This window comes from Scyliorhinus canicula, chromosome 12, assembly GCF_902713615.1.
Source record: "Scyliorhinus canicula chromosome 12, sScyCan1.1, whole genome shotgun sequence".
Lineage (NCBI taxonomy): Eukaryota > Metazoa > Chordata > Chondrichthyes > Carcharhiniformes > Scyliorhinidae > Scyliorhinus > Scyliorhinus canicula.
In genome coordinates this window covers 143,817,931-143,845,363 of record NC_052157.1, presented here as the reverse complement: position 1 = coordinate 143,845,363, position 27,433 = coordinate 143,817,931, and the positions used below count along the sequence as shown (strand labels likewise).

Genomic DNA, 27,433 nt, shown 5'->3' with positions numbered 1-27,433 from the left:
TGAATTATTTTGTGGGTGTTGGTTCGTTCAGTTGGCTAGATGGCTACCGCATGGTTCAGAATGATGCCAATGACGCGGGTTCAATCCTTGTAACAGCTGTGGTTGTTCATGGGGGACTTGCCTGCCATGCCTCGCCCCATGGCTGATGCCCTGTGGGGCCACTCCAGCTATACTACCACTCATTTCTCTTTAACAGAGGGAGAGATGCTGAATTGCCTTAATAAACTCCTTTGCACCAGCAAATATAAACCATTTACTTGATTTTGTTCACAAACATGAACTCGATTCTCTCAGTTTTTCAAGTCCTTTGCTTCAATTGTTGATGCAATTGATAATAATAACCTTTTAATTGTTCATGCCGAAAAGATACTGAGCATTAGTGGTCAGAATTAAAATGTGAATATCAACATGAGTCACCTATTTTAATTATTTTGTAGAATGTGGCCTGCACCAAGTGCCAGGATATTGGATCAGGTCCACCATATAGAATGAGTTTGACACCCCTGGCTTATTCCGTTGATATGAACATAAAAATTAGGAGTAGGCCATTCAGCCCTTTGAGCCTGCTCCCCCATTCAGTAAGACTATGGTTGATCTGTTTATGGCCTCAATTTCACAACCCCACCAATCCCTGATGTATTTTGACTCACCTGTTGATGAAGAATCTGTCTACCTCTGCAATAAAAATATTCAATGACCCCCCCCCCCCCCCAAACCCCACCCCCCACTTCAACTGCTCTGAAAGGAAGAGAGTGCCAATGACGCTTGACCCTCTGAGAGAAAAAGATTGTCCTCATCTCCATCTCTGGAGACCTCTTATTTTTAAACCATGTCTTCTAATCCTAGTCTTTCCCACAAGGGGAAACATCCTTTCAGCATCCACCTTGTCAAGCGCCCTTAGGGACTTAGATTTTTCTATAAGATTGTGCCTTATTCTTCTAAACTCCAGTGGATATAGGCCCAGCCTTTCTAACTATTCCTCTCATTACACCCAGATCCCAGATATTAGTCAAATGAACCTTCTCTGAACTGCTTCTAGTGCAGTGCTGGGGGCTACATGCGGCCTATCTAGTTTCTAAGTGCAGCCCATGGGGCATTCTGTTGACGCAAGCGCAAGATTGCCACACTCCGCTGATTTCCATCTGTGTTACTTTTTTTCTTACCTTACTGAAGTGAGACGCATGTAAAGCAAGGACAAGTAAGATTAGGTGAGTTCTGATTGCTCACAGCATTGACTATGAGAGCCATGCACTGCCTCTCCATCAAAAGAACAAATATTTATTTTTTTTATCATTTGAAGTTAAAGATAATTCTGTTAATATATAAATGATTAAACATTTTCTGTAACTCACTATGAAATATTCAGTATGTCTTAAATGTGTTTAATCTTATTCATGGGGTCATGGTTAGTGAACAAGCCTGATTTCAACCTTGCGGCCCACTGAGATGAAGGAGGGCCACTCATACAGCCCACTCACTAGCCTAGGTTGCCCATCACAGTTCAAAAACATTTATTTGCTTACTTAAGTAGTGGGGCATGGAATGCACTGCCTGTGGAAGTAATTGAGTCGGAAACATTAGGGACCTTCAAGTGGCTATTGGATAGGTACATGAATTACGGTAGAATGATGGGGTGTAGATTAATTTGTTCTTAATCTAGGACAAAAGTTTGGCACAACATATTTTCTATGTTCTATGAGACCAAACCTGTACACTGTACTCAAGATGTGGTCTCACCATTGCCCTGTACAACTGTAGCAAAGTATTTCTACTTTTATATTCCATTCCCCTTGCAATAAATGACAATGTTCCATTTGTCTTGCTCATCACTTGCCAGACCTGCATACTAAGATTCTGTTATCCATGTACCAGACACTTTATGTACCTCAGGGTTCTGTAATCTCTCTCCATTTAAATGATTTGCTGCTTTTTTCTTTTCCCTGCCAAAGTAGACAAATTCACATTTTCCACATTATACTGCATCTGTCAACTTTTTGCCTATCATGGAGACTTGTCAACTTTTAGTTCTAATAATTTTCTCAGTATTCTTTCCCTAGTGATGGTACTTGTTTTAAGTTCCATCCACCCTTTCACTTCTGATTTATACTTATTTCTGGGATGTTATATGTATCCTCTACAGTGAATACAGATGCAAAATATCTGTTTGATTCATCTGCTATTTCCTTATTTCCCACAGATAATACTGGACAATGTCAGCAGGTCTGACAGCATCTGTGGAGAGAGAAGGAAGCTAACATTTCGAGTCTGGATGGATGACTCTTTGTCAAAGCTGACAATTAGTCATCCAGACTCAAAACGTTAGCTCCCTTCTCTCTCCACAGATGCTGTCAGACCTGCTGACATTGTCCAGTATTTTCTGTTTTTGTTTCAGATTTCAGCATCTGCAGTAATTTTCTTTTATCCGTATTTCCCACTATTAATTCCCCAGATTCACTCTCTAGAGGACTAACACTCAGTGTACTTTGTCCTTTTTTGTTTTAAATCTGTGGAAACACTAGCTATCTGTTTCCATGTTTCTGGCTAGTTTTTTATTGCTCTCTAATTTTTCTTTCCTAATTAATCTTTTAGTCATTCTTCGCTACTTTTTATGACCTGGTCCAACCTTTTGACCTGCCACTCATGTTTGAGAAATTATACAGTTTTTTCTACTATCTTTAACTTCCTTAGATAGCTACAGCTGGAGCATCCTTCCATTAGAGTCTTTCTTACACACTGAAATATATCTTTTCTGAGTATTCTGAAATGTCTCCTTAAATGTCTGATGCTTCATCTCTACTGACTTACTTAACCTAATTTCCCAGTTCAAGTTAGTCAGGTCTGTCTTTGTGGCTTCATAACTGCTCTTACTTAAGTTCAAACCACTGGTCTTAGATCCACTCTTCTCTCCTAGAAGCTCCTTCACTCCAAGATAATTAATCTGGCTTAATTGCACATTACCAGTTCTTGTATAGCCTTCTCCCTGAATGGCCAAAATGGGTGTAAAGCACTGGCTTACATTTGTGTAATTTGTGAGTTGTTGGTGACAGTGACATTTTTTTTTGCCAGTCTCCCAGGCTGGCATGTATGTCTATATTCCGATTTGGCACAATTAGTCAGGACTTTATAGGACAAGGACTTTGGAATGTGCAGGACCAGGAAAGACCTGTAGTCCACCTGATTAGTCCTATAGCCAAGAAAGTATCATATTCCAACACATTTCTCAGCACCTTCTATCAATGTTTTACCAAGTGCTTAACTCAAACTGAATGTACTGAGGCAATCGGCTAACACCGCCTCCCTTGGCATAAGAACAGCAAAATCAAAGAATCATACAGCTCCTACAGTGCACCAGAAGGCTATTCGGCTCATCGAGTCTGCACCTGCCCTCTGATAGAGCACCCTAACCAGGCCCTATCCCTGTAACCCCACGTAACCCTAATTGCTAAAATTGCTCCTTAGTGTAGGTTAGGTTACAGGGTTATTGGGATAGGGTGGGGAGTGGACTGGGATGAAGCGCTCTTTCAAAGGGTTGGTGCAGACATGATGGGCCGAATGGCCCCCTTCAGCACTGTAGGGATTCTATAACCTGCTAAGGGGTAATTTAGCATGGGCAAACCATCTAACCTGCACATCTTTGGACTGTGGCAAGTCAGATGTCCCTAGTTTGGGAACTGATACAACGGGCTGGTGAATGCGAGGCCCCGCCCCCCAAGGTGCAATTCAAGCACCTGCGCGGGAGTGAGGGGAACACGCATGCGTGCATAAATCTGCATATGGTGCGGAAGCAACCAATCCGCAGGGCGCGCGCGCGTGTCGTAACCGCCCCTCGAGCGCAACCGAACCTGACGCAGGGTGACGCTGCCCCGCCCCCATCCCCACCACCAGCGAATGGGAACCGGGTCCTCGCGGACAGCCGGGTGCCGATTGGTCGGCGGGGCTGTCAATCAGGCAGTTAGGGGGCGGTTGGGTGGGCGGCCCGGCCGCTCACTCACTCCAGGCCAGAGAGTGAGAGGAAGGGAAAGATGGCGAGGAGCGGCAGGCGGCGGGGTTGGTGTGACGGGGCTCGGTGGCTGCCCGCAGTGACTTTGTTCTGCGCCCTGTCGCTGTGGCCGGCCAGCAGCACCGGGGCTCTGGACACGTCCCGCTATTACCACTACGGGGAGCTGACCGAGCTGCTGCAGGCCGCGGCCGCCGCGCACGGCTCCCTGGCCCGCCTCTTCAGCATCGGCCAGAGCACGGAGAACCGCTCGCTCTGGGTCATGGAGATCTCCACCACGCCGGGCCGGCCCAGCCCGGGCAAGCCCAAGTTCAAGTACGTGGGCAACATGCACGGCGACGAGACGGTGTCCCGCCAGGTGCTGGTCTACCTGATCCAGTACCTGCTGGAGGGCTACGGGCGCGACGAGCGGGTCGAGCAGCTGCTCAATAGCACCGACGTCTACATCATGCCCAGCATGAACCCCGACGGCTTCGAGAGGTCGAGGGAGGGCGACTGCACCGGCGAGTACGGCGGCAGGTCCAACGCCAGGGACAAGGACCTGAACCGGTGTTTCTCTGATCAGTTCGAGCCGGAGGCGGGGCAGGAGGTGGTGGAGGACGAGGATGTGCCTGAAGTGGTCGCGATGGAGAGGTGGATTAAAGGTAATTGTGAGGGGATTCCATCCTCTCCACAACCCCCTTGTACTGCTTATCTATCTATATTTGTTTGGGGGGGGGGGGGGAAGTCTGGACTTCAACAACTTGCACCCCCCTCATTCCGCGGGGGGGGGGGGGGGGGGGGGTGGAGAGAGAGATCTGGACTTACTGCAACAACTTGCACCTCCCCTCTTATTTTGTGAGGGTGCGGAGAGATCTGGACTTATTACAACTACTTGCACCCCCTCATTTGGGATGGGGAAGATCTGGACGGCAACAACTTGCACCTCCCCTCTTATTTTGTGCGGGTGGGGAGAGATCTGGACTTACTGCAACAACTTGCACCTCCCTTCTCATTTTGTGGGGGTGGGGAGAGATCTGGACTTATTGCAACAACTTGCACCCCCTCTCATCTGGGGAGAGGGAGATCTGGACTGCAACAATTTCCCCTCCCCCCCCCCCCCCCCCCCCCATTTTTGGGGGGGGAGTTCTGGATTGCAACAACTTGCACCCTCCCCTCACATTTTTGGTGGGGTCTGGACTTACTGCAACAACTTGTACTCTTTCCTGCCCCCCACCCCTTTAACAGCCTGGGCACTTCACACAGGAGTAAAACATTGACACCGACTCGCATCATCCCGAGTGTTAACAAACAGGAAGCTTAGATTTCCTCCAATGGGACAGGCATCCAACTGGGTCACCTTCTGTTTTGAAATTAAATACCCCCTGATTTCACCGCACTCTGAGTACGCTCCCGCATCCTGCAAAATTCACCGTGCAGACTAGGCAGCTGCACAGAAACAAATCGCCCGTCGATGGTTTTCTTTTAATCCGGATTTTGGGATGGGTCTGAGTAGTAAATGGATCGTCACATTCCACTTCTGTCGATGTCCGAGCTCTTGTGTAAAATGTTGTTAATCCTCAAATTCTTTGACCAGGGACAATAGCGTGACCGACCTGGTGGTTTAATCGCGAAGGACTATAGCTTTTAGAAATCCGATCCTTTTTTTTAGGCACACAAAGTAATATGATAAATGAATGTTGAGTGCCATAAACTGAATAAAAATCATACCGGAGTCATATTACCCTTTAACATGGGGCCCATGCCACCTGTTGTGAACTACAAATGTAATTTTCCAAAATATCATTCATAATTTTCTACAGAATTAATTAAATGTAATAGCACATCAGGTGTACACAGATAAAAGTTTGTGTTTATCCTCTTATGCTGCATCGTCAAACCCTATTTTTATTTCTAATTGTGTATCACCTTTTCCATTCTCCTCCTCCACTCCCCCACACACAAAATAAATCATCAGTACCAAATTACTCTGAACATGGAAGGGTTGACAAATGTTTTTTTTTCTGAACCTTGTGAAGCCAAGGAAGGAGATAGTAAGCTGTTTTTTTTGGCGAGAATGTTGGAAGATGAGGTTTAGGAATCAGGAAGTCAGTCTCTGCTGAAGCGCAGGAAACCCAGAGTCAGAAGAATTAAAAAATGCAGACATGATAGTTTAGGAGTGCTCCTTTATGGTGATGCAAGTTTTTGAAGGGTTTTGAAGTTGCTTCTCTATGGCGACAAGCTTGACCAGTATGTACGATAGTGGCCAGGGGCCATGACATTCTGGATTGTGTCAAACATGGTGCAATCACTTGAACAGCCTTGAGATATAAACACGGATTAAAGTTCAGCAGCAGTGGGTGAGAGTATATTCTGGAGGCATACGACTGTGTCTTGGAATGGACTCTCTGAAGAGTAACCAAATCCAGACCGCCTAGACTCGGGACTCCTGGCTGAAATTTTATATTACAGCTGTCTGCATGCCTTTAGTCTTGCAAAGTATGGAAATCTTGGAAGTAGATTGTGGGAATATTGTAAATGCAAGCATAGTTAAACAAAAGACTCAGTTGAATAGTTGTAAATGTGTGTAACATATGTAGATTATAGAAGAGGCAAAACTAGAAATATATCTGAAGTAGTAAAATAGGGATTGAAGTATACTGCTAATTTATCTGTGAAGAGGAGATGGTTGCTGCCTACAAAGAAATAAAACTACAACATTATTGCTGTTCATTGTGGATATACAAGTATCTTGACTCGTTCTGGATCAACATGACTCTTCTGGATTAGCTGTTCAAGGTGAAACAGTACAAGATGGAAAAAGCTCCACTTGTGCAACAAAGCAACCAGGGTTAATGAGGTAACTGTATCAAACTAAGGGAAAAAGCTGAGCTAATGCAAAGGCAAGTAGAAACACAACAGACTTGAGAGTTGTGGAAACGAAAAGCAAATGGATACAAAGAAGGTAGTACGTCCAAAAAGAAAATCTGAAAAAGGAACTTGCTTGGCTGAAGGCAAAGAACAGTCCTGACCAGTAACACCCTTGGAGCTGGGGCTATCCAGCTGCAAAGGTCAGCCAAAGTTAGCCATTACATTTTGAACTCCCTCATGTGCAATGTAATTGACTTAATCTCTTAAGAAATGCACATAATTTAAAACAAAAATCACTATATAATTTTTACATTTTCTAATACTGTTTTATCATTTCTCATTCCTAAAGAAAACAAGTTTGTGGCTTCTGGGAATCTCCACGGTGGATCTGTTGTTGCCAGTTATCCTTATGATGATTCAAGAACTCACACATCAGCAGGGTACTACAGTAAGTGCCCTGATGATGAGGTTTTTAAATACCTGGCAAAAAGCTACGCTTCCAAGCACCCGGTGATGAAAATTGGCAAGCCAAATTGTAGCAACGACTCTTCCGACGAAATCTTTGAGGATGGGATCACAAATGGAGCCAAGTGGTATGATGTGAGGGGTAAGTTCAACATTGACATGCAACAGAAACCATTTCCTTTTAAACAAATGCACTTCACTGCGTCAATTTGATTCAGGTAAACTTGTAGTTGCAGAAAAGGAAAAAGTACTAGTTCACTCAAGCACAGATACGTCCAGCTCTAAAATGTTCACCGACTTATTACTGGCCAGAATTTCAATAACTATGTCATAGTTGCTGCACTTACAGTGCCCTTTTCTGGTTTGCTAACCGTGATGGTGTTCACTGTCTGTTAGTATAGGTCATGAGAGACAGTGTGGCAAGAGAATATTCAAAGTCCGTTGCCGAAGGGCTCCATGGATAAATGTACTCTTGTGCTGAACCACAAAGATAAGGTAGACTCTGGTCTCTGTAGTGTGAGGGGAAAACCACCAATTTTGTGCTCCTCTCTACCCACTGACTTCCTTTCCAGCATGTGTGTAAATGTCAGGATTTGGAGCTGGTTGTGATACACTTGTGGTTGCACAAACAGCTATCACTCTCAACCTAACTAGTCCACGTTCAGTGATATTCATTCTGAGTTAAGAAAGCATCAGGGTGAGTGTCACAGCATTTTCTTGTGTTATGTTTGATTCGAAGATGTATCAATTCCAGGTTTGGGTCACTGTCTGTGCGGAGCCTGCACGTTCTCCCTGTGTCTGCGTGGGTTTCCTCCGGGTGCTCATGTTTCCTCCCACAAGTCTGAAAGATATGCCTGTTGGGTGATTTGGACATTCTGAATTCTCCCTCCATGTACCCGAACAGGCACTCGGAATGTGACGACTAAGGGCTTTTCACAGTAACTTCATTGCAGTGTTAATGTCAGCCTCCTTGTGACAATAAAGATTACAGAAAAAATGTAAAAACTGGTGGCAGTTAAGTCTCGTGCAGGCTCCTGTTTTAAAAAAAAATTATTCATTGTCAAAATTATGGATTCTTTCCTGTATTAGGAGATTGCATTTGATGTCAGAGAGATTTCTTGATGGTCAAACTATCTTTTCCATCTGGAAGGCACTGCTGACACATGGAGCCAGGGACCCAGGTTCCGACCTGGGTGACTGTGTGGAGTTTGCACTTTCTCCCCTGTCTGCGTGGGTTCCCTCCGGACACTCGGGTTCCCTCCAACAGTGCAAAGATGTGCAGGTTCGGACATGCTATATTTTCCCTTAGTGTCAGGAATCTGCAAGTTAGGTTATACAATCTTTATTATGATCTTTATTAGTGTCACAAGTAGGTTTACATTAACTGCAATGAAGTTACTGTGGAAATCCCCTAATTGCCACACTCCAGCGCCTGTTCCAGTACACCGGGAGAATTCAGAATGTCCATTTCACCGGACAATCATGTGTTTTGGGACTTGTGGGAGGAAACCCACGCAGACACGGGGAGAATGCGCAAACTCCTCATAGACAGTGACCCAATCAAACCTGGGACCCTGGCGCTGTGAAGCAACAGTGCTAACCACTGTGCTACCATGGCTGTTATAGAAAAGGTGGGGTGGGCTGGGCAATTGGCCGAGGTAGAGCGTTCTTTCGGAGGATGTCTGCAGACACGAAGGGCTGAACGGCCTCCTGAAATGTACTGATTCTCACTAGTGATTCTCTCTTCTTTCTTCCATCAGTGGGAAGCTTCGAATTCGGGAATCTGAACTGGAAAATTTGTTCCAGTCCCTTTTCCCTGAGCTCTATTATTCTCACTCAGTGCTGACTCCTAAATAATTTGCATTGCCATGGCGTTTCTCTGTATCCTAGCCTCTAGCTGGACTTCATTTGACTCGGGCAGGTGCTGACGATCTCCCTCCTCCGCTGATTGCTCGGAGCATGTTGCAGCAGCATCAGTTAATACACTTTTTCAGTTTATACTTGAAATGAACTTTTCAGCGAAATATAGGATGGAAAATAGAAATAAAAGGAAAATTTACTGCCAATTACAGAAGTGACATCATGGCATGAAAAAAATATCTTGTCTGCATAAACAGCTTTAATTGGCAATAATTGTCAGGGGAATGTTCTCTAGGCTGAATTTTTCTCTTGTGAGAAAATAGAAGATAATTGGCTAAACAGTAAACCTATACTGTTCAGCTTTTATGTGAAATGGAAATAGTTTTGTGAAGTCATGTGTCCTGTGCTAGCCATTGTGTAAAACTCCCAAACCTGGAAGCGATTTCAGGACTGTACTTCTCACCTGGTTTTAAGACTACTGAATTTCTTGATCATCAAACCTCAATTTGAATTGTGCTGCATTGCGCAGAATTTTTTTTTTGTGGGTGTGGAGGCGTGAAAGGAAAAAAGCAGGCAAATGCTGCGCTACTTGGGTTACGAGAGAGAACTTTGGTGAGGTCATGGCTGGTGTTCTGTGTGCAATTCTGGTCACCACGTTATAGGAAGGATGTGATTGTATTGGAGGGGGTACAGAAGCGATTCACCAGTTTGTTGCCGGGATGGGATTGAACATTTAAGTTATGACGAGAGGTTGGATAGGCTTGGATTGTTTTCGCTGGTGGAGAGAAGACTTGAGGGGCGACCTGATCGAGGTGTACAAGATTGAGGGGCATGGACAGTGGATAGAGAGCAGCAGTAGTTGAAGAGTCAGTCACGAGGGGACACAAGTTCAAAGTGAGAGGCAGGGGGATTTGCGGAAATGCTTTTTTTTACCCAGAAGGTGGTGACTGTCTGGAATGCACCGCCTGGGAGGGTGGTAGAGATGGTTTGCCTCACATCCTTTAAAAAGTACCTGGATCACCGTGCTGAGGTCCCAGTTCGATCCCGTTTCTGGGTCACTGCCCATGTGGAGTTTGCACATTCTCCCCATGTTTGCGTGGGTTTCGTCTTCACAATCCAAAGATGTGCAGGCTAGGTGAATTGACCACACTAAATTGCGCCTTAATTGGGAAAAATATATTGGGTACTCCCTAAATTTATTTTTAAAAAGTACCTGGATGGGCACTTGACATGTCATAACATTCAAGCCTACGGGCGAAGTGCTGCCAAATGGGATTAGGTAGGCAGGTGAGGTATTTTTCATGCATCGGTGCAGACTTGAAGGGCTTCTTCTACAGTATTATTCTGTGATACTTGCATCATTTTCATCTTTCTCCTATTTGGGTTCGCATTAACTAGTTTCCCAAGTGAGAGGGTTAGCAGATCTTGGCCAATGTACCCGTCCCGCATAAATAATTGTGGGTAACGTTTCCACTGTTTGTTTTCTTCCCTGCGAATAACTGGCTCTTAATTGCTTAACTGTTTGGAGAGCATGGCCAATACTTCAAAATTAAGCATTGAAACCATGTAATCCAGAATGTTGAAGCAGTAAAATTTTACACGACTCCTCTTCCCAGTTAAACTGCACTTGCGCAAGCTTTCTCTTCTGTAGATATTGGCTTCTTATATAAATTGATTAGACCTCTGGTTACCTGGGCAAATTATCAGTATGAGTCAAGAACACTCCATTGTGAAAGGGCGCAAGAGGTGCTTCTTGCTTATGTGCTAGCATTTTCCCATAGGTTCTATTGGGTAGGGCTGACAAATCCTTGGTGATTCACTCAACCCTAACCGAATGGTACTGAGCCCAATTGTCTCGATTGTCTGCCAGAGGTAAGTCAACCAAGTGCACACATACTTGAAATCAAACCTGGGGCTTTAGGGCTTAAGTCTGTTTTAACTTTGCCACCTCTGTCATTGGGAAAACATAATTCTTCACTTTGTAAGCACAAGCATGGAGGTGTGAACAGAATACCACTTTGTCTACGTTTTTGCCAATTGCAGCTAATTTTTTTGTTCTTTAAACTGTTCGCTGACTAACACAAGCCAGTGGGAGATTCACACTTTAGAAAATGATAACCACCTGAAAGAATCAACCAGAACAAGCGATAAAAATGAGAGCTTTTTGTACTGGGAGCACTTGCAGACTTTGAAATAATTGAAGAAACGATTGAATATAGTATTAGAAGAATTTTAAAGACCGGCTAAATTATCATGGTATGAGCATCGCACAATGTACACCTGCCTTCTGATGTAAATCTGTACCTGAGAGATTAGCCTGGCAATTTGTTTGAAGCAAGCAGAGAGGCTTTCTGTGTACGCAGTGTCAGCTTATGCCTCCTTACTAATTAGTGAAATTACTGGGTATGCATATTAGATAGAGGTGGAATAAGAAGAGTCTGCACAGTAATTGATGGTTTGCAACTAGTGGATGAAATAATAAGACACTTTAAGCATTTTAATTTGATGCATTTTTAGCACATTTGAGCCATTGAATTTTCTAGCCAGGGTAGATATCTGGTACTTGGTTTAATGACCAACATAATGGAGAAAATAATTTGAGTGCTTTTTAAATATTTATCAGCATTAAATGGTACTGCTTTAGTGATTTTATATAAAAAAATACTTGTGTATTGTAAGATCTGAAAATGAATCTTGCATCATGCAGTTATCTCCACAGAATGACAGAATTGTTACAGTGCAGAAGGAGACTCTTTGGCCCATCATGTCTGCACCAGCTGTCCAAATGAGCATTGTCTTGGTGCCATTATCTGGCCTTTCCCCCCCGTACCCTTGCACATTGTTTCTATTCAAGTAATCATCTAATTCTCTGAATCCCTCGATTGAACCTGGCCAATCCACCAAACCTGCACGTCTTTGGACTGTGGGAGGAAACCGGGGCACCCAGAGGAAACTCGCACTAACTCCACACAGACATCAGTCATCAGGGACGGAATTCTCCGACCCCCCCCCCCCCCGGGGATCCCGCCCCCGCCATGGCTGGAATTCTCCGCCACCTGAGAATCGGTGGGGGCAGGGGCCGCTGACAGGCCAATCCCGCCGGCGGGAATCAGAGCACATCTGGTGCTGCCGCGAGCAGGTCCTGGGGGGGGGGGGGGGGGGCGATATGACCTGGTCCGTGCGATCGGGGCCCACCGATCGGCGGGCGGTTCTGTGCCGTGGGGGCACTCTTTTTCTTCCGCCGATGTCTGGTTGATGTTCCACACTGTTCACCTCACAGTTGGGGAGCTTCCTCCTGTATTTGAGTGTTAAACTATTAAGGTTTATACTTCTAGCCATTCTTTTTACAATTCAGAACTATCAGCCGCAAACTCTGCAATTGTCACATTGACGTTATGATATACTTATATTTTCTTGATACATGTCTCTTCAAAAATTGCTTAGTTTCTTAATTTCCATGAGACCTACATATTTTCCGCAGTCATGTTGCCAAACGTTTGGAGGAATTTTTTTTTCAAATGCAGCAGATCAGGAACTGGATCAGATTAGCTCTTGGCAATTCTGCTGAGTTCATACTGGGATCTGGTTCATATGCAATTCAGAATGATGAGATAAAAGTCTGCTCAAAAAGTTCTAAGTGAAATTATTTTAAACAGTCTAAATCTAGTTCATATTGAGTGGGCATGGTTCATTCAGATTGCAGTATACAATAGTTGCATGTGTGGTCATGAGCATCAGTAAAGAAAGAAAATGGGTACTGCTGGTTGTTATCAGCATAAAGTGGCAGCTGACCCCGTCTGTGCTGACAGGTGAGGGTCAAAGAGTGGCTTGTAAGCGATGAGCAGGGACCGAAGATAGACTTGTGCGGTGCATTGTAGGCGGCTGTGCAAGCAGGAGAGACCGATCAATTGGAGGCACTGGAATAGTTGCATTACCACTACCATTAACGGGACCAGGAGAGCAGCTATTATAGAGTGTTTGCTGATCTTCTTTGTCTTGAACCATGGTTTTGTAAAGTGTAGTAAGGCTGTAATCAGGGCTAGGCAGCAAAGTGTAGCAAGCCTGAATTTTATTTGCAAAGCAATAACTTAGTTATTCAATAGTGGGCAGCTGCAGTGGCAACTGTTCTGGGGGATTTTTTTCTTGGGTAAAAAAATGATCAACAACCACAGATCAGGCAGAATCAAAGAGAAAATGTTTTTGGTTGTCCAGTCAGAAAAGCAGGCCGGTGAACTATCACAATTGTTTGTATTAACATATTGGATACATATATAAATATGGGTCATCGACAAGCTTCCCACATTCAAGCGTCACTGGTCAAACTGCCTCATATAATGCAATCAGCAATTTATTGTAAAATGTCAGAATATATGGTAACCATGATTCACTAGATCTACTATATAGCTAAGAACTGAGAAAAATTAAAGTTAAATGATTAAAATCCTAACATCAATGCTGTATTTTAAACACGGTGCTCCACAAAATAATGCTTGGCTACTGTTTCATTTCTACTTCATTTTCCTCTGAGTGTTCTATTGAACTTCCATTGTAACTCTACCGAACAGTAACTCGGGTGAAGCGTCTCAATATGCTGATATACGGTGGCTGAATCATGCTGTGTAATAAAATGTAATATTTTTGGGTTTCACAGTTGTTAATAATAATAATTGCTTATTGTCACAAGTAGGCTTCAATGAAGTTATTGTGAAAAGCCCCGACTCGCCACATTCCGGGAGGCCGGTACGGGAATTGAACCCGCGCTGCTGGCCTTGTCCTGCACTATTAGTCAGCTCTTTAGCCCACCGTGCTAAACCAGCCCCATCTAATATGTGTTAAAAGATTAAAATATTGCTTGCTTCAGTAAGGCACGCAGTGTGTCTCATTGCAAAGACTTATTTTTAAAGAGGGAAGGAAACACCATGAAGGGAAGTAGCATTGTTTGTATGTACATTTTTCTAAGTTTCATGGGAATTTTGAAGTGTTCTAGACTAATTTTCATTTCATTTCCTGATTGATCAAATAAATGAAGCACTGTGTTACTGGCCTGGTCGAGAAGGATTTTGGGATTGATTCTTGATCTCTCCCATAAAAGGATTTTGGGGGTGATTCTTGATCTCTCCCATAATAGTTTAGTCACAGGCTGACATCAGCAGTACAGCTGGCTTCAGCACCCTTTGCCTGGGAGCTAGGGTGGTGGTGATGATTTAAGAGTTTTTCCATCTAATAGCTATCCCGTGACCCTTGCTTAAAAAATACATTTACATGGATATTATTGCATCGAGTAAAGCCTTCCACTGCAACCTATTGCTTATGTTCGGATTTCTATAGGGTGAGGTACTAAAGCATTGCAGTTGAGAGCGTACTTCCCCCTATGTTAATATGTGACATGGAGGAAGGGAGATGTTGGGGTCGGGGGTGGGGGGGGGTTCTGGTCTGCAACTTGTATCGTTTTGCCTGGGTCTTGTTGAATGCTGGCATATTTACTTCTGATTCCAGTCTGCCTTGCGGACCTCTATCAGAAACATATGTTGCTCTTGCGAATTTAACACTGTGCATAAGCAACTAAAATAGTAACTGAGAAAGATTCCTTTTAATTTAAATGAAGGCACCCAGTAATGAGTGAGTAATGTAATTCACACCGGAAATGGTGACATTATCCCTGTAAAATACTATTGGTATTTTGTTGCAGTGCTACAAATGGAAACAGAGGGTTGCTATCTGCATAATTTTCTTTTTTTCTTGATATCACTCCATAATCAGGCAAGCAATTGTAATATTACATTCACCAAATACAATGTACATGGTTTATTATAAATAGGCATCAGTTTTCATAGAATTCCTATAGTGCAGAAGGAGGCCATTCAACCCATCTAGTCTGTACCAACTCTTCAAAGGAGCACCCCCACCTAACCTTTTGGACATTTAAGGGGCTATTTAGCATGGCTAAGCTACCTAATTTGCACATTTTTGGACTTTCTCTAAATATTTTGAATTATGGGGACAATCCCAGATAGTGTGTGCTTTTCAACCTGCCCACTTTTTTTTGGTGTCGGTAGAAGGAATGTGCTCTGAATGCCTGATGATCAAACTGGGGAATGCTACCCGCTTATTGACCAAATTTCCATAGTATTTGGAATAGGGACTGAATGCTTAGTTCCACTCGAAGTCAAATTTTCAATTTCTGATGGCTCAGCTGGTAAAAACATATGGACCAAGAATAGATTCTGGCGTGAGTTTGCCATCTGCTGCTGGAAAAACAGGAGGTCCATTACAACTGATCTGAGCACGACTGGCTTGGGGCTAGCCAGTCCTAATGGTTATCCTTTGACCTTTGCTTTAAGGTGTGTGTCTTGTTGGATGAGGACGATATGGTCATATGGCCTATCAGCAATCATTGTAGAACAGGCAAGGTATCAAAGGGCACTTACTGTCTATGAAAGTAGAAGAATGTTCTCGAGATCAGAAGAAATTAGCAAGAAAAAAAAAATCGCATTTCATATCTGCCATTGTAGGTAGTTTCCCAATGTGCGCACGTATTAATGGAACACATATATTTGACAGTAACCCACATGGAATGAGGTCAGGCATGTTCAACTAACCTCTCTGTTCTGTCAAAGAAACTTCACCAATTTCATTACATGTGGAGTGCACACAATTGTTAAGGAAAACCATGATCTCTGAGAATATTACTAGAGAGGTTGTTAATTTAAAAATATATATATTATAGGACTTTTGAGTTTTGTATTTCAGTTCGTAACTAATGCCCTAACATGGAGAAATACCGTAGGCTAATCTTAAACTGTGCCTAGCAGATTAGTGAAATTATTAAGTATCCTTTTAAAGCTTGCGTAATCTAAGATGTAACTTGCTTGCATCATGGGTCTGACTCAGAATTGTTGTACATCCTGTTACTGTGGTTTGCCTTGATGTACTTGGAAAGGGTAACCAAGAGATGAAAGATAGCAGCTGTGAATTATCGGGAGTTGGTGATTTGGAATATACAGGACACTTTCTATGTCCATTACATTTGGGGGGGGAAAAGGTCATTTCAGTAGCGTTTCTGATTGCATTCCTTTACAATCTGAGGACTGTAAAAGAACTTGCTGTACCTGTTCCAACCTCCAGGAGCCAAAGCTGTATTTTTTAACTTTTGAAAATTTTATGTTTTGCGTGAATTCATCTCTTTCCACTCCCACAACATTTTATAACCACTGTTTGGCTACAACTCCAAAGAGCCCATAGCTGTAAAGTGCTTCTGAGGGTGTCACAGGAACTGTCCATCTTTACCCCCTCCAATCTACCTTCCTGTCAGTAATTGTAGCAGATTATATTGAAAGATACATTCCATTCTCTTTGAGTGAATAGTTAACTTTCAGGAACCCAGTGATAATACTGTAAACGATGTAATTTAGTATGTAATGAGCTTTACTAAGAACCTGAGAACAAACATTATCAAAGTTAAAAGGGTCCGTTGTTGATGAAGGATAAAAGACTTGGGAGACAAGTTGACCAACTTTATTTACAATAAGCACGAGTTTCAGGATATCCTGTTCAAGTAAAATAAATGATTTGAATATTTTGTGCTTGGGCAGCATTCTTGATAGACTTCTGAGAAGTGCCTGTGTGAGGTTGCTGTAATTTCTGAAACTGGAAATAGACAATCCAGTTACCACCTATTAGGGAAAAACAAATTAATGCTCTATCTTTTGATCAGAATTGTAAGCATCTTCCATTTTTAAATTGTGATGAGGGGATTGCAACCAAAGTTCAAACCTGCCCCCCCCCCCCCCCCCCCCCCCCCCCTTCTACTGCTTTCTGGACTGTTATGCTGATCAGCATTTTCTGTTTCTATTACCAGAATCAGTAAATGGGTCAATCTATGCTAACACGACACATGGGAGTCCTCTATTGTTGAAGGTGCTGTCTTTTGAATGAGATTTTAAACTGTCTGCCCCCTCGGATGGATTTAAATGATTCCTTGGGACTATTTGAAGAAGGGCAGGGGGTTCTCCTTAATGTACTGCACTACATTTATTCTTCAATCAGTGTCACTAAAGCAGAAAATAGAACATGTGAGTAAAAAAGCAAGAGACATACTAACAGAAAGTCAATGCTTCTGTAGGTAAGTTAAAAGGAAGAAAGTAGTGGAATCAAATATTGGTCCTTTCTAGTAGAGATGGGAGAAATTCTGATAGAGAATAACGAATTGGCAGAGATAAGGAACACTGCTTTGTATCTGTTGTCTTGGTAGATACCAAAAATAGTGGGGAGCCTAGGGCCTGGGGAAATGAAGAACTTAAATAACAATGTTCTGAACCTATGGCCTCCATCCTTGTGGTTTTAAAAGAAGTGACTACAGAAATAAAGAATGCATTGGTTTTGATCTTCCAGAATTCCCCAGATTAGAATGTGCCCCCCATTTATTGGAAGGTAGCAAATGTAAACCCATATACAAAACAAGGAGAGAGAAAACTGAAGCATAGATCATTTCTTGCTGGAAAAAGAGGCATGCTGTCGAAGCCTTTCCTCTTGCACTCACCAGGTACAGACAAAATACCAAATGTCAAAGGAAGTAACAATTTATACTGCATGAGATTGCTTGGCAAGTGGACTGATTAAGACATTGCCATGGAGAATGCATGAGAGAACTTTTGTCCCTTATTCTTGAAGAGCTGAATTGCTGACTCCTATTTTTTATGTTCTAATGGGTGCATTACAATGAAGCGGAATACTTCGTCGTTCATTTATTTGTAATATTCAGGTCATGCAGTCTTAGAGTCCCATTTGTAATAGTTCATTACAAATATATTGGGCTACAATAACCTTTTGCCCTGATTCTAGCATTATTTTGTGCTCAAATATGCTCAATGCCATTTCAAAATTGCAAATTAAAACTCTGGGATGTATAGTTATGGTGGAATGTTTACAAAATCATACGTTTAAAATCTTTTAAAAATCCTTTCATATGGTATGGCTGTCACTGGTTAAACCAGCATTTATTGCCCCTCCCTAATTCTGGCACAGGTGGTGGTAAGGCACCTTTTTGAACCTCTGCTTGCTAACTTTGAACTCTCTGGATTATGTGCAGTGACTGCTCTAGGTTCAATGTTTGTTTTCTAAAGGACGGAAATATCAGATGTCCTTACTGCTGGCATAGTTCCCTTTGACTAACTTGTATATAAGTTGGCAGTCCTAATGATGTATCCTTCCTTCCGTCTGAGTGGCAAGAAGTTAGTTTCTTCCCCTACAGTTCTCCCATAAAGAAGTTTCACTTTCACTGTCTAGGAATAAAGGCAGGGTGAAGAAGAAGGCATTCTAAACTGAGTGACTGCCATGCCTTCAGCTGCCTCGGCCCTAAACATTGCCTCTCTAAACTAAAAATCTGGAATGCACACGAGGGTAGTCAAACCTAGAAGTAACAACGGCATAGATTAGAGTTGCAGCAGCTAATGAGCTGAAGCATAGCAGGGTTTTTTGCACTGAAACTAATGGTGTAGTTATTGGAAGTTCATGTATGTTAGACTTCTAAAGCGCACCTTAACCAAAGCCACTAAAACTTATTTTTCTCGTTCATTGGAGTTCAGAAGAATGAGGTGTGACCTTATTGAGACACATAGGATTCTCAGGGGTGCTTGACAGGGTAGATGTTGAGAGGATGTTTCCCATTGTGAGAGAGTCTAGGACCTGAGAACATAATCAATAGAGTTAGGGGTTTCACATTTAAAACGGAGATGAGGAGGAATTCTGATTGGATTTGTTTATTGTCACGTGTACCAAGGTACAGTGAAAAGCGGTGTTCTGCATGAAGCTCAGACAGATTATTCCGTACATGAAAAGAAAATGCATAATATACATAGACACAGGCATCAGGTGTAGTACCAATTGGTAGAGAAGATGTCTGAAGAGATCAGATCAGTCCATAGGAGGGTCGTTTAGGAGTCTGATAAGAGGGGAAGAAGCTGTTTTTGAATTTGTTAGTGCGTATTCTCAGGCTTTTGTATCTCCTGCCCGATGGAACAAGTTAGAAGATAGAGTAAGCCGGGTGGGAGGGGTCTTTGATTATGCTGCCTGCTTTCCCAAGGCAGCAGAAGGTGTAGACCGAGTCAATGGATGGGAAGCCATTTTGTGTGATGGACTGGGCGGTGTTCACGACTCTGGAGCTTCTTGCGGTCTTGGGTGGAGCAGTTGCCATGCCAGGCTGTGGTGCAGCCAGATAGAATGATTTCTGTGGTGCACCTGTGAAAGTTGGTAAGAGTCATTGTGGACATGCCAAATTTCCTTAGTTTCCTGAGGAAGTATAGGCGCTGTTGTACTTTCTTAGTCATAGCGTCGATATGGGTGGACCGAGACAGATTGGTGATGTTTACACCTAGGAATCTGAAGCTGTCAACCATTTCCACCTCCGCCCTGTTGATGCAGACAGTACAGTACTTTGCTTCCTGAAGTCAGTGACCAGCTCTTTAGTTTTGCTGACATTGATGGAGAGATTGTTATAGTTACACCTCTCTACTAGGTTCTCTATCTCCCTACTATATTCGACTCATCGTTGTTTGAGATCCGATGAGTCATCAGCAAACTTGTAGATGTAGCTGGACCTAAATTTTGCCATGCAGAATAGGGAGTATAGTAGGGGGCTAAGTATGCAAGCTTGCAGGGTCATGGTATCGAGGACAATTAATTTGTGGAACTCTTTACCGCAGAGAGCTGTGGAGGCTGGGTCATTTAAGTATGTCCATGGCTGAGATAGACAGATATTTAATCAGTTGGGGAATCAAGAGTTATGGAGATAAGGTGGGAAAGTGGAGTTGAGAACTGTATTAGATCAACCATGATCTCATTGAATGGCGGAGCAGACTCGATGGGCCAAATTACTTACTTCTGCTCCTATATCTTACGATTTTATTGCTGGAATGTGAGTGCTACTGCTGAGTCCAGACTTTGCTGCCCAACTCCAAAATGCCTTAGAGAAGGTTTTTATTCTTTCATGGGATGTGGGTGTCATTGTCTAGGCCAACATATATTTCCCTTGAGAAGCTGCGCTGTGCCACTTTCTTGAACCATTGCAACCCATGTGGTGTAGGTACATTTTAATGCTGAGGGGGAGGGAAATCGGGATTTTGATTCAGCAGCTGTCAAAGAATAGCGATTATAGATTTACGATGGTGTGACTTGGAGGGGAAGTTGTAGGTTGCAATGTTCTTTTGCTCCTTTTTACCATTACCACCATTAGGTGGTGTAAAATGTAGCCTTTTGTGAGATTATGCAGCACACAAATTGAGTTTCAAGTTTGCATGGTGATAACGGTACAAAAAGTGGCCATGACACATTTAGAGATATCCCGAAGTTGAAAGTTCTTATTATTTAGGGTTATTGGCATGATTGTGCTGATGATGTTTTGAATTGCATACACTTTTGGAACAATTTGATAGTTCCTAGATTATGATAAATCTTGCCTAGCTGCAAGATCAGATTGTTGCTCTTTCTAAAGTGCTGGCAAGGGATTGTTACGTTTGTGCACCTATTTTGATCTTGGGAGTTGTAAAAGGTTTGAATTCTAGTCGCACAGTTAAACGTTTATAAAAATACAGATTGTATAGTTTTTTTTAGTGACCAGTGGTGCTAAAGCAGCACTTGCTTCAAATTGTTATCTGACTGTTAATTTGTAAACTCTTAAGGTTGAACTTTGATAAGTTTTTTAATCTGTCCGATCCAAGTTGGGGCTCTTGCGGGATCAGAGCCAGGTGCAATGTGATGGCTGAATTGCGCCCATTGTCCTACCAACTTGGTTGGAGAGTCATAAGGTCAGATAACTTAAAATGGTTACATTTTCATCCTTTTGTGGCAAATCTAGAACATTGTCAATGTGGATCTAGCAATGTGAATGTAGCAAGTTATAAAGGGATCAAGAGAAGACAGGAGAATGGGGATGAGAAACGTATCAACCATGGTTGATTCGAGGAGCAGACTTGATGGGCCGAATGGTCTGCTCCTCTGTCTTATGGTCTAAGACAATAACTCTTGGTGGAACCACAGCAGCATGGAGGCCACTACCTCCATTATGCGCTCAGTAGTCTCTATGACAGGGGTGGGCAAACTACGGCCCACGGGCCGCATGCGGCCCGCCAAAGGTCTTTATGCGGCCCACCAAGTCATTTTTAAAAAAAAAATGTTTTTTTTAATGTTTTTTTTTAAAAAGATTTTTTTTAAGGTTAATGTTGGGGGGGGGGGGGGGGGGGGGGCTGTTGGGTTACTTACTGGTATAGGGTGGATACGTTGACTTGAGTAGGGTGATCATTGCTCGGCACAACGTCGAGGGCCGAAGGGCCTGTTCTGTGCTGTACTGTTCTATGTTCTATATGAGGCGCCCAGAATCATAACCGGGTGAAGTAATTATTTTACTTAATATACTATGCGGCCCTTTAAAATTGTGAATTTCTGAACGTGGCCCTTGCACGGAAAAGTTTGCCCACCCCTGCTCTATGACATCTTTCCGTGCTGTAACCAGAAAATGCTTTGGGTGCGAGTGGTAATTAAATGTCAAAAATACTAATTTGCTTTACTAAGCATCTTGAGCTAATGTCCCATGACTTTTCAAAGCATCAATTAGAAATGCACACTGGTACAAGTTTATAATATCCTTTGAGGACAGTTTTGAAGTGGAGCTAAATTCCTACAAGCTATCCCCCTTCTGAACTGAGAGCAATTACCTATTTGTTTTGATTTTGTTTTTAAAAGATTCGCAAAACTCAATTTAGTTTCTTCAGAGTTCTCTTGAGACTTGTAGGAAAAGATTTGCAGTTTTACTTTAGTTTGCTGCAGAATCGATTTCTTGCAAACATGAAAAGCCTCTTTAACTACACACTATTGCTAAACTGGAGAAACGCCACAGGCGTTGATGCCGGAAATCTTTTTAATTTACTGAAGGATCAAATCTCTTGCTTGGTGTGGCCTTCCTCTGCAAGGTCTGCACTCTGAATCAACCATAAGGAGAGGATTCTACATGTCATAACATATCCAAAGTCAGCCCAGACTTGCATTATGTTGATTTCCACTTATTTTGTTGTTTTTCCCTCCATGACTCAAGTAGTTGTGAAAATGGATGTGATTTGATCTGTATTTAAAGCTGAAGTTCTGGACGGGAACGGCTGCTTTTGCATTATCAGCAGTAAATGTATGGTTCTGACTGTGCTGTGAGATAATTTGGTGTATGCGTTTTATTAATTGAAAATCCAAATTGAATTTTCATTGGAGTAGAGTTACTAAAATACTGGTAGGCAGGGGGTAATACCACTACACGTGATTGATTGAGTTGGGCTTGCAGAACTCCATTAACCACTGTCGAGGCTTGGCCCCATGGCTATAATAAATAATAATAATAAACTTGATTTTTGCAGTTAAGAGTATTTGAAATTTATTGAATGTGGCATGTTGTACTTTGGTGTTGTGGTTACTTAGATGGAATGGAACCACAGTTTCTCCACACCGCAGATTCAGGTAGCTGGTATATTCTGCTAAATTTACACATTTCCAAAAAAAAAATAATGTTTTGAGTATCAATTGTTAAGTTAGCATGGGGGAAAAACTAAATTGTGAAATGAACCTTAACATGAAGCACAGTTGGGTCATTTTAATTTGATGTTTTTAAACCTGATCTGAACCCACTGCTGACATGCGGAGAAAACCGGGCCCGGGGGGGAAAGGGCAGGGAGAGTGGATCTACCCGAGTTGCCTTTGCGAAGAACTGGCACTGACACAATAGGTTGAATGGTCTGCTGTGCTGTATCTGTTCTATGATTCCATAATAAGATCAGTTGTTACTTGTGTATTTGAGTTATAGCTGTCTTTTGATGATACTACTTTGGTGGGAATGGTTGGCATTGGATCGAGGCAGCATGCTTACCAGCTGGGAGGCAGGGCTGATGGAGCAGTTATTACTCAGCAGCACATGGTAAGGTTAATTGTAGGAGGTTGTGTTGAATGGCACACAGCTTTATTGTTACGTGTCATTTGCTCTCCTAGCACCTGAAGTTAATCCTGTAAATTGCTATTGAATGTAAATTAAGATGGCTACTGTTCATACTGTGTTCACACAAAATTATGTGTTTACGTCATTGCTTACTCCCCTAAAGTAATTTGAAAGCGTGTTTACTCATGGGGTGTAAAATTTTGGAATACATTTTGGGCAGGTGAGCAGCTGAATATTAGACAGGTGAGCAGCTGAATATTCCAGAGAGACTCGCGTAATTTTCAAACTGTGCAAATACTTTGATGTTACAAAATAATTTAAGCATAACACACAGGTAATTGTGGGTTAAATGAGGATTGCTTTTCGCAGCACTGCCCTGTGTCTTTTTTTCTCACACCCCTGCAATTCGACTATCATTTTGCCACCAACATCACACCACAAGGTGGTTTTTGGAAGAGGATATGATAAACTGTATCCATTGATCTGACCCATGGCACAAGTCTGCTTTTAGGAATAAGAATGAGGAGGCCAGATTGAGAAGAATTATGACATTTTGTAGTGGCAGAACATTCCAGAGATAGACACGGTATTGCAGGAATTGAAAGCAAACATAAGAATTTTGCTATATATTTTTTGGCAGTGGGATGGGACCAGGACCCAATACAGGTCAGCAAAGGTGTGAGATGAGTGGAACTTGGATAAGATATAGGCAGAAAGTTTGAGAATTTAGTTGAGGTGAAGTTCACAGAAGGTGGAGGACAGGAAGGCTGCCGGAAGAACCGGGGGGGTGGCGATCCTGGCGGGGAAGAGGGTGGCGTTTGAGGCATCTGAGGTTGTGGCTGATAGTGGCGGCAGATATGTGATGGTGAGTGGTAAGCTGCAGGGGGAGAGGGTGGTGTTGGTTAATGTGTACGCCCCAAATTGGGATGATGCTGGTTTCATGAGGCGTATGTTGGGCCGCATTCCTGGCCTGGAGGTGGGGGGCTTGATCATGGGGGGGGGGGGGGGGGGGGGGGAACTTCAATACGGTGCTGGATCCCCTACTGGATCGTTCTAGTTCAAGGACAGACAGGAGGCCAGCGGCGGCCAAGGTATTGAGGGGGTTTATGGACCAGATGGGAGGAGTGGATCCCTGGAGGTTCGGGCGGCCGAGGGCTCAGGAGTACTCCTTTTTCTCCCATGTGCACAGGGTTTATTCCCGCATTGATTTCTTTGTTTTGAGCAGGGGACTGGTCCCGAGGGTGGAGGAGGCCGAATATTCGGCTATCGCGATTTCGGACCGTGCTCCACATTGGGTGGATCTGGAGATGGGGGAGGCGCGGGACCAGCGCCCGCTTTGGCGTCTAGACGTGGGGTTGTTGGCTGATGAGGTGTGTAGGAGGTTTCGGGGATGTATCGAGAGGTACCTTGCGGTCAATGATACTGAGGAGGTCCAGGTGGGGATGGTGCGGGAGGCTCTGAAGGCAGTGATTAGGGGGGAGCTGTTCTCCATCCGAGCCCATAGGGAGAGCAGGGAGAGGGAGAGACTGGTGGAGGAGCTGTTGTGTGGATATGAGGTACGCGGAGGCCTCGGAGGAGGGATTGCTGGGGGAACGGCGTAGCTTGCAGGCCAAGCTTGATTTATTGACCACCAGAAAGGTGGAGACACAGTGGAGGAAGGCGCAGGGAGCGGTCTATGAGTATGGAGAGAAGGCGAGCAGGATGCTGGCGCACCAGCTGCGTAAGCGGGACGCAGCTAGAGAGATTGGTGGAGTGAACGATAGAAATGGGAATGTGGTGCGGCAGGGGGCAGAGGTCAATGAGGTCTTTAGGGACTTCTATAGGGAACTGTACCGGTCAGGGCCGCCGGCGGTGGGTGGGTGAATGGAGAATTTTTTGGACAGGCTCCGATTTCCAAGGGTGCAGGAGGAGCAGGTGGAGGGACTGGGGGCGCCGATCGAGTTGGAGGAGCGGGGGGTCAGTGGGATTGGCCACATGCAGTCGGGGAAGGCACCGGTACCGGTTGGGTTCCCAGTTGAATTTTATAAGAAATATGCGGACCTGCTGGGCCCCCTGTTGGTCAGGACCTTTTAACAAGGCATGGGAGGAGGGGTGTTCTGCCCACGACGATGTCTCGGGCACTAATCTCCCTGATCCTGAAGCGTGATAAGGACCCCTTGCAGTGCGGTTCATACAGGCCGATTTCACTGCTGAATGTAGACGCCAAGTTGCTGGCGAAGATCTTGGCCACTAGAATAGAGGACTGTGTGCCGGGGGTGATATATGAAGATCAGACAGGTTTTGTGAAGGGGAGGCAGCTGAACACTAACGTGCGAAGGCTGCTAAATGTGATAATGATGCCGGCAGCAGAAGGAGAGGCGGAGATTGTGGTGGCATTGGATGCGGAGAAGGCCTTTGACAGGGTTGAGTTGGGGTACTTGTAGGAGGTGTTGAAGAGGTTCGGGTTTGGGGTGGGGTTTATTAAATGGGTGAGGTTGCTGTACGAGGCCCCGATGGCGAGTGTAGCGACAAATGGGAGGAGGTCCGAGTACTTCAGGCTCCACCGTGGGACGAGGCAGGGGTGCCCCCTGTCCCCCTTACTTTTTGCGCTAGCAATCGAGCCTCTTTCCTTGGCTCTCAGGGAGTCGAGGAGGTGGAGGGGTTTGGTGCGAGGTGGGGAGGAGCACCGAGTGTCGCTGTATGCGGACGACTTGCTGTTGTTTGTAGCAGACCCGGTGGGGGGGGACTGCCGGAGGTGATGGAGATTCTTGCTGAGTTCGGGAGTTTCTCGGGATATAAATTGAACCTGGGCAAGAGTGAGCTGTTTGTCGTAAGAGGGCAGTGAGGAGTTTTAGATACCTGGGGGTTCAGGTGGCCAGGAGCTGGGGAACTCTGCACAAGCTCAATTTTACTAGGTTGGTGGAGCAGATGGAGGAGGAATTTAAAAGGTGGGACATGCTGCCGCTGTCGTTGGCGGGTAGAGTACAGTCCGTTAAAATGACGGTGCTCCCGAGGTTTTTGTTTTTGTTTCAGTGCCTCCCCATTTTCATTCCGAGGGCCTTTTTTAGGAGGGTGAACAGCAGCATTCTGGGATTTGTTTGGGCGCATGGGACTCCGAGGGTAAGGAGGGTCTTTTAGGAGCGGGGCAGGGATAGAGGGGGGCTGGCGCTGCCCAACCTCTCTGGGTACTATTGGGTGGCTAATGTCTTGATGGTACGCAAGTTGGTAATGGAAAAGGATGGAGATGGCGTCCTGCGGAGGCACGAGCCTGAAGGCACTGGTAACGGCTCCGTTGCCGCTCCCTCCAACGAGGTACACCACGAGCCCGGTGGTGGCGGCCACCCCCAAAATTTGCGGGCAGTGGAGGCGACACGGGGGGAAGTGGGGGGCTCGGTGGAGGCCCCGCTGCGGGGGAACCACCGGTTTGTCCCAGGGAACATGGATGGCGGGTTCCTGGGGTGGCACAGGTCGGGCATTAAGAAGTTGGGAGACCTGTTTATTGACAGGAGGTTCGCGAGCCTTGGTGAACTGGAGGAGAAGTTTGAGCTCCCCCCGGGGAATATGTTCAGGTACTTTCAGGTCAAGGCGTTTGCTAGGCGACAGGTGGAGGGGTTCCCTTTGCTGCCCCCGCGGGGGGTAAGGAATAGGGTGGTTTCGGGGGTGTGGGTCGGGGATGGGAAGGTGTCTGACATCTATCAGGTAATGCAGGAGGTGGGGGAGGCGTTGGTAGAGGAGCTGAAGGCTAAGTGGGAGGTGGAGCTGGGGGAGTAGATTGAGGGGGGGACATGGGCGGACGCCCTGGAGAGGGTGAACTCCTCTTCATGTGCGAGGCTTAGTCTCATCCAGTTCAAGGTGCTGCACCGGGCCCACATGTCCGGATCTAGGATGAGTAGGATCTTTGGGGGCGAAGATAGGTGTGTCAGGTGTTCGGGGAGTCCAGTGAACCATGCCCATATGTTCTGGGCGTGCCCGGCGCTGGAGGAGTTCTGGAAGGGGGTGGCGGGGACGGTGTCGAGGGTGGTGGGATCCAGGGTCAAGCCAGGCTGGGGACTCGCGATATTTGGGATTGGGGTGGAGCCGGGAGTGCAGGAGGTGAAAGAGGCCGATGTGTTGGCCTTTGCGTCCCTAATAGCCCGGCGGAGGATCTTGCTGCAGTGGAAAGATGCGAGACCTCCGAGTGTGGAGACCTGGATTAATGACATGGCGGGATTCATTAAGTTGGAGAGGGTCAAGTTCGCCCCGAGAGGATCGGTACAAGGGTTCTTTAGGAGGTGGCAGCCTTTCCTCGACTTTCTGGCTCAACGATAAGGTACTCG

The 27,433-nt window shown here is 44.6% G+C and overlaps 1 protein-coding gene across 1 annotated transcript in view; it reads left to right on the top strand.

Annotated features, from left to right (window-relative positions):
* Positions 1 to 3,978: 3,978 nt before the first annotated feature.
* cpda (carboxypeptidase D, a) overlaps positions 3,979 to 27,433 on the top strand; it is a 94,115-nt gene continuing 70,660 nt past the window's right edge. The window contains exons 1-2 of the mRNA XM_038814345.1: positions 3,979 to 4,641; positions 7,197 to 7,454. Of these exons, the coding sequence (XP_038670273.1) occupies positions 4,023 to 4,641; positions 7,197 to 7,454 (877 nt within the window). The 5' untranslated portion in view covers positions 3,979 to 4,022. The remainder of the gene's footprint in view (positions 4,642 to 7,196; positions 7,455 to 27,433) is intronic.